General features: G+C 37.9%; 1 protein-coding gene across 1 annotated transcript in view; it reads right to left on the bottom strand.

Annotated features, from left to right (window-relative positions):
• The window catches only part of LOC129232619 (CD109 antigen-like), a 186,107-nt gene extending 169,952 nt beyond the window's left edge, over positions 1-16,155 (bottom strand). Inside the window, exons 1-4 of the mRNA XM_054866750.1 lie at positions 16,129-16,155; positions 14,321-14,449; positions 5,553-5,721; positions 2,799-2,987 (exon numbers count right to left, since the gene is read on the bottom strand). Of these exons, the coding sequence (XP_054722725.1) occupies positions 2,799-2,987; positions 5,553-5,721; positions 14,321-14,449; positions 16,129-16,155 (514 nt within the window). The remainder of the gene's footprint in view (positions 1-2,798; positions 2,988-5,552; positions 5,722-14,320; positions 14,450-16,128) is intronic.
• Positions 16,156-16,384: the final 229 nt, after the last annotated feature.

The raw sequence follows: 16,384 nt of genomic DNA, 5'->3' as shown, positions 1-16,384 counted from the left end.
CACGAGCGAGACGAAATGCCACACATGTTCAATCAATGACATATCCGGGTAATATGCAGGCCAAGGAAGAAGCTGCGAATCAAGGTAGGATTTGACAGTCCTGGCGACATGTGGACGGGCATTATCCTGCTGTAATACAGCCCCCGGCCATCCTTTCAGGGAAGGAATAGCTTGGGGCTGTAAAACTTCGTTTATGTATCGGGTACTGTTCAGATTGCCCACAATTCGTAGCAATTGTGATCGTCCATGATATGCTATGGCATCCCAAACCATACCTCCAGGTTTTCGTCCACTGTGGCGTTCGATAACGCACTCCGGAATGCGCCGTTCACCGGCATAGCGCCTGACACGAATTCGGCCATCATGGTGCCACAAATTGAAGCGGGATTCGTCAGAAAAGATGATCCTATGCACATGGGCCCATTGTAGCCGCAGGCGGCGGCGGTTTTGCGTGGGAGGAATCCTGTATAAAGGAATCCTTGCGCTGCAGCAAACGTCTGCCAATTGGCTAGAAAAAGTTGTGCGGTTAGTCAGCGCCATACGCAACAGGTGTCTGTCATCACCAGTTGACGTCACATTTCGGGGTCCACTCCCGGATTTCCGAGCTGTCCGACCCTCGTCCGTCCACTGCTTCCAAACACGCATGATTGTGCTGTTGTTACGCTGCACACGAGCGGCTAATGCACGATAAGACAATCCAGCTTCACGAAGGTCGAGGATTCTGCCCCGTTCAAACTCCGAAATTTGCTCAAACTTTGCTTTCTTTCGTCGAAGAGGCATAGTAAAGATTCAGTTAACGTTTACTCTATATAATAAACACCGATAATCATACACGCCTCGCTACAGCCGCCTATTTATATCCGGTTCGATCAGAGGGCGCTGCTCAGCATACGCATGCGCTACCGGTCTGCAATTCTAATCATTTGCATATCATGCCCTACTTTACATTTCCTGCAATTTTCAGCTCACTCGCGTAAGTCGTTCGTGGTGTTGCAATTTTCACAAACAGGAGTGTAAATGAAAAAAGGTGGTGACTGAAAATAGAAATAAAGTAACTCCCCGAAAACCCGACTTCATGTCGACCGAAAAAGTTGTAGATTTAGAAAAAAATCCCAGTAATCGAGATTGGGCGCGCAACACGTTTTTCGCGCGGGCTTGTCTAGTCCTAACAGAATGTGGCCGGATTTTCTGAAATTCCCCTTGTTATTTACGCTCTACGGTTACGTGTTACGGTTTCACGTTATGATAATTTCGTAATTTATGATAGTTTTTTTCTTAAAATTGGAATAAAAAAAGAACCACATCGAATTTTCTTAAAATCGCTTCGAGGTGCACACCCCCATGCTACATACTAACTTTGTGCCAAATGTCATGAAAATCGGCCGAACGGTTTAGGCGCTATGCGCGTCACAGACATCCTACAGACATCCAGACATCCTCCGGACAGAGAGACTTTCTGCTTTATTATTAGTAAAGATATAACTAAATACAGAGAGAAGCCTCATCGAAATATACTCTTGAAAAACTGAAGGTCGGCTGCATGCTTATCAGTTATCATCAGGCATGCATTATTTGAAAACGCTTTAGCATGAAATGGATCATTAAGCTCAGAATTGCTTATTAATTTATAAAAAAGATTAACCTATATTTAAACTGATCATTTTTATGTTTATGTAACAATTTAAAAGCTAATGTGTTTATTAATTACTTTTCCCTTTTTTTTTTAAATTTAGAAAAAGTAGCGAATTAAAAGAAAAGCGACAACTAATACATTTTTTTTTTCCTGTTTTGGAAAATTTTAGGAAGCAAAAGAAAAAAAAATGTCTCAATTTTTGTTTACCCTCAGTTAAACTTTAGGACGAAAAAGGAATCAATGTCTTTACCATGAAAAAAAAAAAAAAAAAGGTGAAATTCTGTATCTGTGGATGTTTAGACGTGTGGATCTCTGTGACACATATAGCGCCAAGAAAGTTCGGCCGATTTTCATGAAATTTGGCGCAAAATTAGTTTGTACAATGAAAGCGTGCAATTCGAAGCGATTTTTCGAGAATTCGATTTTGTTCTTTTCTGTTCCAATTTTAAGCCCACTTTACCGAGCAAAAAATCATAACATGGACGAGTAAATTACCATAACGTAGACGAGCCAATTACCATAACGTAGACGAGCCAATTACCATAACGTAGACGAGCCAATTACCATAACGTAGACGAGTCAATTACCATAACGTAGACGAGTCAATTACCATAACGTAGACGAGTCAATTACCATAACGTAGACGAGCCAATAACCATAACGTGGGCGAGTAAATTACCATAACGTAGACGAGCCAATTACCATAACGTAGACGAGTCAATTACCATAACGTAGACGAGTCAATTACCATAACGTAGACGAGCCAATTACCATAACGTAGACGAGTCAATTACCATAACGTAGACGAGCCAATAACCATAACGTGGGCGAGTCAATTACCATAACGTAGACGAGTCAATTACCATAACGTAGACGAGCCAATTATCATAACGTAGACGAGTCAATTACCATAACGTAGACGAGCCAATTACCATAACGTAGAGGAGCCAATTACCATAACGTAGACGAGCCAATTACCATAACGTAGACGAGCCAATTACCATAACGTGGGCGAGCAAATGAACCTAGCAAATTGGCGAGACATTCATCATCCATTTTTTGCAAACATACAGGCGAACCATGTGACCTTTCTATTTCCTACTGCGAGCAAAGCCGTGCGGGTACCGCTTGTAAAGCATATGCATGGGAAGGAGGGCGGACTCACCGATGTTGAGGTGTCTGAAGGCCTGCTTCTCGATGTCGGGCTGCCTCTGACCCGTGAGCCGTAGGTAGAGGAGGGTGTAGAGGTTGGCGGCGAAATCGAACATGTTCTGTTCCCCGCACCACGAGGGCTTCCTCAGCAGGCTGCTGGCGTTGACGGGCATCGTGGCGAATGCTGGGCCAGTGACGTCACCTGGAGAGACAAAGGGGGGGGGGGCATCATTAAAGTTACGATTTCAAAACGTTGAAACTTTATACATGGTGTTCCAAAACTGGCTGATACATCTAAAAAATCAATAAAGGCTAAACGGGCAAGACACAGAAATATACCGTTCGTTGCGTTATGCTTGGAACAGCAGTCAATTTTGAAGCAGATGTGTTGGCAAAAGTCATTTGTTTTGGTTCTTGGAGAGATTCATAAAAAGCTAGAATGTATTTTAATTGTTTAAAACTTACTTGTTCACTCAAATTATTCTAGAAATACATTCTTGTTTTAAACGTCGTTGAAAAACCGGCGTGCGTAAACCCCGAGCGTATAGAAATCCCCAAGTGACTAAACACCCAACAAGTCAATCACGTGTTTTGCCCATCGGCGGACGTGACGTCAGGCCTCATGAGTTGAGGATCTTTCTGCTGGTAGCAGTCAAGAAAGTAAATTTAAGAAATAGCAACAGTTAAAAGGATTAACTGTGAGTTGCTTTGAGATATAATAGATGTAAATTTTGACGACGTCACGTCATTGCTAGGGGTAACTGAGATGGTTTAAATAGAAAGTAAATCAATCAATCGTCCTCTTATGATTTGGTTCCGTTCTGCAGACGGTGTGTTTTGATTTGAGCATGTGTGCTCAATAGATTGATTTATCCACGCAGAGGACGTGGAGGTTTTGAGATATGTAGTAACAAGATGAACTTTCAGAATTAGTTACAATGTTCCTCAACAGATGGCGCTGCAGGTATTTTAAAAGGTATAAAAGAAAACGGAGTCTAAGATCGCCAAAATGACCGGTATATTTGAAAAAACAATGCTGCACATTTAGTTTTTATTGATTTTTCAAATATACCGGTCATTTTGGCGATCTTACAGACTCCGTTTTCATTCATACCTCTTAAAATACCTGCAGCGCCATCTGTTGAGGAACACTGAAGCTAATCTTGAAAGTGTGTCCGTCTGTAAACTGACTGTTGTCCCAAGCATAATGCAACAAACGGTTTATTTCATAGACTAATAATAAGAATAGACTGAGCTATGGCAACCCTTTTGCTGCTCATAAACCAAACCATGTGACAGGTGGATATCCTAGCAACAGCGGGCGTTGATCGTAGCAGACGGTCAACGCCCACCAGAAATAAAATAATTAGAACTGATGGAACACGGAAGAATGATCTTTTATGGAGTCCGATTTGTAAATTTGTTATTCTAAGTTGAAAATATAGTGAGTTTTTCGGTTAGATAGTATTGTGCATTTTCTTTCGTCAATTTCAATAACTCTCTAAGCAATTAAAGATGCAAGCGCCCAAAAAAAAATCGGCAAACGATAAGATTCTTACCTACAACTTCAATTTAAGATACCGATTTGTACATTTTTGTGTCATTACGTTCACGCCAACGCTGACGTAGCAGTTCCAAATGAAATAAAAGTGACTGAAAACTGTGATCAAAAACTAATGACTAATGTCAAAATAATGCATAGCTAAAAGAAAAACAGTTCAATCTCTGCACCTGGAAAAAATTATAATAAAAACACATTACGTCTTAAAATACATGTCGAGTGCCAAACTATAGATAATGTTGCCATCTAGCAACCATGCTGCCAAAGTTTTCGCCAAGCCTCCCACCAGTCACATGATGTATTCATGAACCAATTTTTTCATCAGCAAGTCTGGTAAAACTCGGTCTACTCTTATTGTTAGTCTATGGTATATTTCTGTCTCTGCCCGTTTAGCTTTTATTGATTTTTCCATAGACTAATAATAAGAGTAGACCGAGCTTTCCCGGACTTGCTGATGAAAAAATTGGTTCATGGATACATCATGTGACTGGTGGGAGGCTTGGCGAAAACTCTGGCAGCATGGTTGCTAGATGGCAGGATTATCTATAGTTTGGCACTCGACATGTATTTTAAGACGTAATGTGTTTTTATTATAATTTTTTTCCAGGTGCAGAGATGATTGAACTGTTTTTCTTTTAGTTATGCATTATTTTGACATTATTAATTAGTTTTTGATCACAGTTTTCAGTCACTTTTACTTCATTCGGAACTGCTACGTCAGCGTTGGCGTACACGTAATAGCGTAAACGTTTTGCGTTAACGCAAAAATGTACTAATCGGTATCTTAAATTGAAATTGTAGGTAAAAATCTTACCGTTTGTCGATTCTTTTTGGGCGCTTGCATCTTTAATTGCTTAGAGCGTTATTGAAATTGAATATAGAAAATGCACGATACTATCTGAACGAAAAACTCACTATATTAACAAAATATTTACAACTTAGAATAACGAATTTACAAATCGGACTCCATAAAAGATCATTCCATCAATTCTATTTATTTTATTTCTCGCTCGCGTTGATCGTCTGCTACGATCAACGCCCGCTGTTGCTAGGATATCCACCAGTCACGTGGTTTTGTTTATGAGCAGCAAAAGGGTTGCCATAGCTCGGTCTACTCTTATTATTAGTCTATGGATTTTTCAGATGTATCAGTCATTTTTGGAACACCCTGTAAAAGCTCTAAGAATCGAAAGAGCGAACACTGACCTACGACGGAGACGGTGGCTCTGTTGGATCCGAACATGTAGAGCCTCTCCTGCCTGTAGGGGACGATAGGCGACTCCGTGATGTTCGTGTCCAGGTACTTGATGAGGTAGGCTCCCTGGCTGAGGTCCAGCTGCACAGTGGTGTGGCGGTACTGCGGTATGCCGTCGGCCTGTTAAAAGAGAGATCGGTTAAGGCGACACTTTGCTCGACATTGTTGAAATATCTATAATCGCACTTGAATTGGTTAAAGTAAACTTATTTCAATAACGTTTGCTATTGGTCAGGGCTTACTTGTAGCTCTCTCTGAGGTCCTCAATTTTCTTAAGTTAATCCTTTTCTTTTGTCTATATTTTATTCATTTATTTCTCATTGTTTGTTTCACATTAGAAGCACAAATGATGGAAAAAAGATGTATCGGTATTCTGTCAAACGGTGATCTACCGTTTTAATGGTTTACTTGTTTAACAGATGGCGCCACTGATATTACATATAACGGACAACTGATTTCATGTTGAAATATCTACAATCGCACTTTAATTGGTTAAAGTAAACTTATTTCAATAACGTTTGTTATTGGTCAGGGCTTACTTGTAGCTCTCTCCGAGGTCCTTAATTTTCTTAAGTTAATCCTTTCCTTTTGTCTATATTTTATTAATCTATTTTTCATTGGTTGTTTTACATTAGAAGCATATTAATTGGTTAACTTACTAATCCTGGACTAAAACTATAAATAGTCCATGTACTTACTCTGCTCAGGTTCTTTGGTTATTAAGTATTACATATTTTGTCACTGTTAATGTAGATGGTTTCTTCAACATTAATAAATGTGTTTTCGATCCACGACATGATAATCATTTAATATTCTCAACAGACATATGCTCAAATTCTGGAATTGTCTCAGCGCGATCATTGGTTTTGGCTAAGGCCCATATAGATACGAGCGGACGCATCAGCTTAAGATGAGCCATTTTGGATCGGATTTTTCATTGTTGCACTCTTAGGGTTGCTACAGCAAAGTTTCGGATTTCGCCAAATCGGCCAAAAATAATATTTTACTTAACAAGCAATTCACGAGCCGCTAATAATTGCTCACAGTGAACAATCACCAAACGTGATAACTCTCCAGAAAGACAACCATTCAAACACGTGCTCCGATCCAAAATGGCTAAACTTAAGCTGATGCGTCGGCTCGTACTTAGTTTTGGCTAAGGCCCCTATAGATACGAGCGGACGCATCAGCTTAAGATGAGCCATTTTGGATCGGATTTTTCATTGTTGCACTCTTAGGGTTGCTACAGCAAAGTTTTCGGATTTCGCCAAAACGGCCAAAAATAATATTTTATTTAACAAGCAATTCACGAGCCGCTAATAATTACTCACAGTGAACAATCACCAAACGCGATCACTCGCCAGAAAAGGCAACCACTCAAACACGCTCTCCGACCCAAAATGGCTGATCTTAAAGCTGATGCGTCGGCTCGTACTTAGTTTTGGCTAAGGCCCCTATAGATACGAGCCGACGCATCAGCTTAAGATCTGCCATTTTGGATCGGCGGGCGTGTTTGAGTGGTTGTCTTTTCTGGCAAGTTATCGCGTTTGGTGATTGTTCACTGCGATCGATTATTCGAGGCACGTGAATTGTTTTTATTAAATAAAATATTATTTTCGGCAAATTTGGCGAAATCTGAAACTGTGCTGGGGTAACCCTAGCAGTGCAACGATGAAAAATCTGATCCAAAATGGCTAAACTTAAGCTGATGCGTCGGCCTATCTATATAGCGGCTCTAGTTTTGGCTAGGGCCCCTATAGATACGAGCCGACGCATCAGCTTAAGATCTGCCATTTTGGATCGGAGGGCGTGTTTGAGTGGTTGTCTTTTCTGGCAAGTTATCGCGTTTGGTGATTGTTCACTGCGATCGATTATTCGAGGCACGTGAATTGTTTTTATTGAATAAAATATTATTTTCGGCAAATTTGGCGAAATCTGAAACTTTGCTGTGGTAACCCTAGCAGTGCAACGATGAAAATCTGATCCAAAATGGCTAAACTTAAGCTGATGCGTCGGCCTACCTATATAGCGGCTCTAGTTTTGGCTAGGGCCCCTATAGATACGAGCCGACGCATCAGCTTAAGATCTGCCATTTTGGATCGGAGGGCGTGTTTGAGTGGTTGTCTTTTCTGGCAAGTTATCGCGTTTGGTGATTTTTCACTGCGAGCAATTATTAGCGGCATGTGAATTGATTATTAAATGCAGTTCTCGCCAGTTCGGCAGAACTCGAAACTTTGCTCTGGTAACCCTAGCTTGGCAACAATGAAAAATCCGATCCAAAATGGCTAAGCTTAAGCTGATGCGACGGCCTATTAATGCTCTAGTTTTGGCAAATCCCATGTCTGAGGGAATGAAGTTGATGAAAACCAAAAGGGTAATTATTTTCATTGAAACTAACGGTTTTTTCCCCCTTGCATTTGATTGTTGACGATTAAAACATGAAACAGAAAAAATAGCTATTCATTTTATAACTTTTTTTTTTCTCGCTGCGAGAGGGATGGACGTGGTCATCAAACCGAGCTTCTAGAATCCTCAGCCCAAAACAAAATATCTGTGTTTGGTGTAGGAATTACCTATTTTAATGGATCAGTATTTTTAAAACACGACAGCATCAACAAGAAGCCGTTGATTTGAATTATTTTTCGCACATTGGATTGAAAAAGATAAAGTCTACGCGTTGTGACGGAATGCAGAGGATTTCCTGTGTTCTTTTACTGCAATAAAAGTCCTGTTGGGGTTTGTGAAAACAGCCAGTTCAGTATTTTACTTCGTCGCCAAAGACCTTTAGTCTTGTTATTTAACTAGCTGTACCCGACGCGCGTTGCTACGCCAACAAAAAAATACATCATTATACTGATTTTCATGACAATCGGTTGAACGGGGCAGAAGTGGCTACTCTGCAGTGCCACCTGGTGGCGATGGGCTTCAATGAGCACCTTCTCCGTGGAAAAATACATATATATATAGCAATTTTCATAATAATCGGTCCAGGTATCGAGTGAAGCAAATTTTGTACTCACGCAGTTTGCAAGATCAAATATCGCTAAAAATATCAAATAGGAAAAGTTTTAAATCAACCCGTTGCATGAAAAGCCATAAAACAATAAAGAAAGAATTTATTTGTTCAAACTCAAACAGCTAACTTCTTATCAATGAGATCTTTCACGCGAATTCATTTCTGCATTTTATTCGTATTTATCCAATGGATTGTGAGTTAAATTGGAATAAAAAAGGAACTATTTTTTTCAAACGGGTCTATAAACATTCCTAGTACCAAAAATAACAAACGGTGAAAATTTCAGCCAAATCTGCCGAGTAGTTTTTGAGTTCATGGATGACATACAGACAAACATTCATTTTTATAGATATAGATTGAAACCGAATTCAAACACAGTCGAACGAACCTCTTTAATCCGAACATCCACCAATACGAACGCAGACGGAATGGTGGGTCTTAAACTGAATTCGAGACTTAGGAGTCAAGAAACGAACTTCATCATTGGTTCGGAAGAAAACGAGTGACTTTTTTAATTTTAAAAACTTGTACTAACGAGCACAGTATTACAGTACTATACTGTATGTTCATTGAAATTATCACAAAAGTGGCGTCGTGCTTAGTCGCCAAAGTGAACCGGTTAGTTGCCAGGTGGCCAGTGATTAATGCACAGTATTCCTTCAAGTAAAAAATTTATTATTGAATCGTCCATTAAAAGGAAATATAAAGTTATGTATTTGTTGAATTAAAATTAAGTACTTAAAATATTCAGTGTCTTAACCCTACTTGACAACTGATTGGCCGAAAAGCTCAATTGCGGGGGCGGACTGGCCCGCCGGCCCCATGCGACCCCTCGCCTATGCGCCTTTGTGCCCTCAAGCCTAAACACCTTTTTATTTTATTTTATTTATTCATTCATTATATATTTTTTGTGCTAACAAAACTGCGCGACATCACTTCGCTTTTTTTACTTCCTTTTAAAAAACAGGAAGTATTGTTTTCGCGAAAAAAAAAATCACCCAAAAATCGGCCTTCATTTCCATTTTGCTCACCCCCCAAATGAATGTTGAGTTTTTTTTTTCGTGGATATGTTCCTAGGAACGTACAGATACCCGGAATATCCATTTTAAGGATCCCCGAGTTAATTACAGCGAGTTTTCTCGTGACGTCCGTATGTACGCATGCATGTCCGTATGTGTGTATGTCGCATAACTCAAGAACGGAATGTCTTAGAAAGTTGAAATTTGATACTTAGACTCCTAGTCAGGGTTTGCCAGATTGGACCAAATTGGGTTGGACCCAATGGGCTTTTTTGAAAAAACCCATTAAAAAAACCCATTACTTAGCCCACTTTTGGGTTTTTTAAAATTTTCTGAGAAGTTTTTTAAAACAATAATTAATTTAAATACTTTCACAATTTAAACTTCTGTTTTATTTTTTCTTCACCACAGACAATGGACATAAAAAAGGAATTTTGAACTTTAATAGTATTTCTTAACTCTTAACGGCATTAAAAAAATACTTCAAAGATTTTAAATAAATATATTTAACTTTTTCTTTAACTGGTCAATAAATAACTCAAATTTTCTGGACTAAGTCCTGTCACGTCTGATTTTCTCGATATTTGTAGATTGTACAGAAGAAACTAAGCTAGCTATAAGTCTTTCAAGTGAATTATTTTCTGCAAACCAACATGTCACAAATCTCAAATAAACAACGTATATGTTTTAGAAATTAACAGGTTTTTCAAACAGTCGAACAGAAAACAGAATAGGATGTACAATACTTTCATTATCTTACAAAAAGTTTAATATTTCTTACTCTGTACACAGAAATAGAAACAGTCAACATAAAGTTCAAAGATGATTAAGCTGAATTCAGTAAAAAGGGATTTAAACTACTTGAGGTTCTACAGTAGTTTTGCATAACAAAATGAAATACAATAAAGTAAAATGCAAAAAAAAAAAAAAAAATGTAGTCATTAAAAACGAACAATAGATTTTATCACTCGAGAAGTAACTTTGCCCTAACTGTTGGTAATCATGGAAACTAAAAAATCTTAAACTTCACCATTCTTGGGTTTCGTCGTCTTTTGCACTTTTCTTCAGAAAACGCTGAATTTTCCAGTATTTTTACCCCAAGACAATTTTTGTGCTTTGTCCATATACTTACACTACAATATGATACAAGCACCCCATTTTTCCTAAAAAAAAGACAAAAAACCGACATTTCTTTTAAAAAAACCCAGCTTTAGTTGTTTTTTTTTTGGGTTTTATTTAAAAAAACCCTGGGTCCATGGGATTTTTTAAAAAAACCCGGGTTTTTGCCAACCCTGCTCCTAGTGGGGTCTAGTTGTGCACCTTCCTTTATGGTTGCATTCGGATGCTCCAAAGGGGTTCTTTCGCCCCCTTTTTGGGAGGAAATCATTGTTCATTTCGATGTAAACTCAAGTGGTGTTATAATTTGGCGGACACTTGGTGATATATCGCCAGTCTTTTGGTCGCCAAGTTTTGTCGCCAACTTGGCGACAAATTTGGCGATTCTTTTAAATTTTACATTTGATTTCAATTTGGCCACATACACACACACACTTACACACTCACATACACACACTCATGCCTCCACACAGACACAAACACATATTCCTACACACACATACACATACCCCCCACACACACCTACACACATACACACAACTGCCCACACACTCATGCCTGCACACAGACACAAACACATATTCCTACACACACATATACACATACCCCCCACACACACCTACACACATACACACAACTGCCCACACACTCACGCCTGCACACAGACACAAACACATATTCCTACACACACATACACATACCCCCCACACACACATACACACAACTGCCCACACACTCATGCCTGCACACAGACACAAACACGCATGCCTACACACACACACGCTTACATATACACACACACTCGTGATTGCGAAAAACATAATTTGAATTCAAGATGACGAAATTCAAATTAATTTATTTATTTAAATCTGGTATCAATTTGTCCACTGTGTGTGATATTTAGAGAGTAAACTATTGAATCACATTGAAATTGCCAATAATGGGGAAATGACATTAAGTTGGAGTAAAAGGAAGTCATGTGATGAACACATCCGCTCGTTTTTTTTCTTTTTGCACCTTTTTTCTGCGCTCTTTAGTGGTCAAGAATGCTCCCCCCCTTTCGGGACCCAAATCAGAATTGTTGTTACATCCACGCGTTTCGTTTTCACTACTTTTTTCTTACTAATTTCTTTTCCGATGTTGCAAGAGGCAACTTGTTTTCCAGTTGAATAAAATGTTAAATTCAAAGTTGTCCTCACATCGAGAGGAATCACTTTTGGGTCATTCCATCTCAAGTGATCCAAAGTTTTTTCCCTCACCTTTTTGTATTTCTTTGAAATTTGGCTCATCGATTGTACCCTTTGAGGTAATCAAAAGTCCAAATTTTTAGATTTTTATCTCTATTATTTTTTTATTTATAACACTTCGGTTTTTCGAAAAACCCGCTTTTTTTTCATGGATGCTTGAACATAAAATGAACGATAACTCAGCACCAAATATAGATTGAAAGATTTGGTAAAAAGCATTTTAAAGTACATTAGTTGCTGTTTAATGGGATATGCAACTTGACTAATTTCAAAAAAATTTTAATTTTTAAATAGCGAAATTTAAATTTTAAATTTATATTTCTCAGAAAAGGTATAATGAATTTTTTTTAAAAAATTCTCAAAAATTTGTGTGTATTTTATCTTCATTTGTGCAAAGTTTCAAGTTGGGATCTCAATGAGATCATATTTTTATGAATTTTTAAATAAAATTTGACTTATGAAATAATGACATTTTTCAGATTCTAACTAGTTAAAAATGGGGTTCTCTCACTGGGGATGGTCTAGTAAGTAGTAATTGATCATGACTATGCTTAAAATGAACTGACATGACTTTGTAGATTAGTACCCCCCTCCCCTCCGCCACACAACCACCTTTCATCTTTTTTTTTTTCAAAGCTGCATTTAAAAAAAAAGCCGGCACGTAAGAGTTATGACCATAATAAACTGGGACGCACGCTGCTAAACATCAGTAGAGACTAAAGCTTATAAATGGGGGGGGGGGGGGGTCATAAAAACTAAAAGTCAGAAAAACTGAAGAGAACCACTCATTTGCAGCTTTTTTCTCTTTCGGAAAGTGGGACGGTAGGGGGAGGGGGTCAATCTGGAATGAAACATAACAACATGGAAGGTTATGCTCAAATTAGCAAAATTTGTTTGATCTATAACTGCTTTTAATATATGTATAAATAGATCTCGCTGCATTGCTCTCGTTTACAAGTGAAATTAAAAGAAAACTAGCATTAGAGAAAAGAAAAAACAGCTGCACTCCAAATGTTGTACAAAGACAGTTAGTTTTATGCGGACAGACATATGACCTGATACTTAGATTTATTTTTAGTTTAGTGTAAAAAGAATGAAGCAACACGGGGGGAAACACTCCTATTTTGCTGCGATCTTGGGGCAAACTATTTCTTTCCTCCATCCAAAATTGAAAGTTGGTGCAGGGGTAAGGGACGAAATGAATCATAACTTTCCTCATCAGATAGTGAAATAATCAAGTACACTTTGTGAAGTTCGGATCGAAAAAGAAACACTTGGTCTGAAAAAAAAAAACATCAGGTGAAGCGTGATACTAGTATAATGTTAATCGTATGTGTGAGTGAGTGTGTGTATGTGGGGGGGGGGGGTAATGTACTTTGTCTTGCTTTAAAGAAGAACATTTACCAGCTTTTAATATGTTTTCTATTCATTTTGTTTTATTCATTTATTTTTTTTTTTACACTTTGAAAATAGTTCTGGAAAAAAATAATAAAAGTGGTGGCCCGGGGGGGGGGGGCTTTTTCTTACTTTAAAGAAGAACGTTTACCAATTTTTAATAAGTTTATTATTCATTTTGGTTTTTTATTCATTTATTTATTTTTTACATTTTGAAAATGGTTTTGAAAAAAAAATAATAATAATAAAAGTGGTGGTGCGGGAGGGGGGGGGGGGGGCTTTCCAATTTACAAATTCGCGTCAGCTCATTTCAAGCATAGTTAAGATCAATTACTACTTACTAGACCATCCCCAGTGAGAGAACCCCATTTTTAACTAGTTAGAATCTGAAAAATGTCATTATTTCATAAGTCAAATTTTATTAAAAAAAATCATAAAATATGATCCTATTGAGATCCCAACTTGAAACTACGCACAAATAAAGATAAAATACACAAAAAATTTTGAGAATTTTTTTTTTTTTAAATTCATTATACCTTTTTTAAGAAATTTAAATTTAAAATTTAAATTTCGCGTTTTAAAAATTAAAATTTTTTTGAAATTAGTCATGTTGCATATCCCATTAAACAGCAACTAATGTACTTTAAAATGCTTTTTACCAAACCTTTCTATCTATATTTGGTGCTGAGTTATCGTCCATTTTATGTTCAAGCATCCATGAAAAAAAGCGGGTTTTTCGAAAAATCAAAGTGTCATAAATAAAAAAATAATAGAGATAAAAATCTAAAAATTTGGACTTTTGATTACCTCAAAGGGTACAATCGATGAGCCAAATTTCAAGGAAATACAAAAGGGTGAGGGAAAAAATTTCCCAAATTTATATCACTTGACATGGAATGACCCTTTTGTAAATTCAAAGAGCTCACCTCCACGCGTATCGTCTTGGTGACGACGTCCTTGGCCACCTGCGACTTGGTCATGACTGTGACGTCGATGTCGCCCAGCCGCGTGGGGACGATGGGCATGTACACCACCACCGACCTCCCGGGCTTGATCTGAAAAGTTTCCAAAATAGAGTTTAATGATTTTGCCAGAATACATTTCAAGACAAAAATTTGAGTGCGAAAGAGATTTTTAACTAGCTGTGTTGCCCGGCTTTGCCCGGTCTACCTTGAAAATAAAAATTGTGTCAAGTGACGTATATTCAACAATCAAGCGTAAAAAATTAATTAAAAAAAACATCATGATTTCCTTTCCAAACAATGACGATAGATATTAAAATACTTTTAAGAAATTAAATCCAGAAAGATGGATTTAAAGATGCGTAACCATGGAAACACAAAATAAAATAAGTTTAAGGAATTGAAACGCGAAAGAAAATGGTTCACAATTTGAATGGAATCGAGATTTCTTAAACTTGATTTAAAAAGGCTTGTAACTTTTTTTCCTTTCGAGATAAAAGCTTATTTTTTCGACCATAGGTCGAGTTAGATCTGGAGTAAAAAAGGTCGCTTTTTCCAATGGCGTCAAAAAGAAAGCTGTGGGACAATTCCTTCACTTTTTATTGATTCATTTAATGAAGAAAGTAGTGCCTAAATTTCAGCAAAGCCTAAACAAATTCGAGTTAAAAACGTAAAAAACTCCCGCCTCAATAAAGTTAGAGCATTGGAACAAATTGCGGTGAACGCGGAAAATTCTTCCCTTTCCAACGATACATAATATTACTATTTGCGAGTCATTTTTCACCCCCATATTCGGGAATTTATGTGAAAATTCGGCCTAAATTGGAATAAAAAAAGAACGATTCCTCGAATTGTTTTCGAACTGGTCAGCAAACCTTCTCAGGACTTAAAGGAACAAACTGTGAAAATTTCAGCGCAATCGGCCGGGTAGTTCTCGAGTTTTGCGAGTTCAAACACACCAGACGCTTTTTGGAGACTTCCTTTTTTTACTATGTAGAGAAGTATAAGCAGGAAAAATGTTACCATCGAGCCTGTATAGGATCCGATATTTGGAAATTAAGTTTACTATTATTATTCAGTAAATTACCGCCCAATATCCAGAGCTAAAGCAGAAATACATGAAATACACCGCCAGCTCAGTCATTTCCAGCCGAGGACTGCGGTTTCGTGCTCATTAGCACTCACCAGCCCGGCAAGTGACTGAGCTGGAGATGGAAAACCTCTTAAGGAAGCCAAGAGCGCCAAACAAACTGGTAGCTAATATAGAATTAGCACAGGCGGTAATTTACTGAATATACCATCCCTTGCCTTCAATCTTCGAGTTGAACCGAACCATTGCTTCGGTCACTCGTCTGGTCTGCGCTAATTCTATATTAGCTACCAGTTTGTTTGGCACTCTTGGCTTCCTTAAGAGGTTTTCCATCTCCAGCTCAGTCACTTTCCTATGCCGGACTGATGAGTGCTAATAAGCACGAAACTGCAGTCCTCGGCTGGAAATGACTGAGCTGGCGGGTGTCTCTCATGTAATACTATTATTACTTTCCGCAGTTAAAAATAAACAAGTTTAAAGTCCTGAAATTTTATAAAGAAGGAAAATGAAATCAACATGTTTCGAAAAATGATCGGACCTGCACAATTTTCATACTCATGTACGACAAGTTTTCGCTTTGGCTATTCTACGTACACTGTTAAAAATTCAATAAGATTTTCTGGTAATTGTTACTGTAAAATGGTGGACTTACATCATCGCTGATTTTTACGGTAATTTATACCGGAGAAATAAGCGACCCCAGCTCCATCGGGTTGCTGTGGCCTACCGAGGAAACCGTAAAATTTTACTGTAACATTTGATTTTTTACGGTAAAGTTGTGATGGAGATTTAATACTTAGCGTATAACAAATATATAAATTCAGCATTTCGTCTTAATTTCACCGCATCTTTCAAGATGGTTCAAGTTCTAGAAATGTAGTCTTCATTTCCTTTGTTGTTAATATAAAATGAACAACGACAAAGAAGACTCTTGCGTT

The sequence above is a fragment of the Uloborus diversus genome, unplaced genomic scaffold, assembly GCF_026930045.1.
Source record: "Uloborus diversus isolate 005 unplaced genomic scaffold, Udiv.v.3.1 scaffold_13, whole genome shotgun sequence".
Lineage (NCBI taxonomy): Eukaryota > Metazoa > Arthropoda > Arachnida > Araneae > Uloboridae > Uloborus > Uloborus diversus.
Note: the sequence above shows the minus strand (reverse complement) of the source record. Positions and strands in the feature narration are given on the sequence as shown.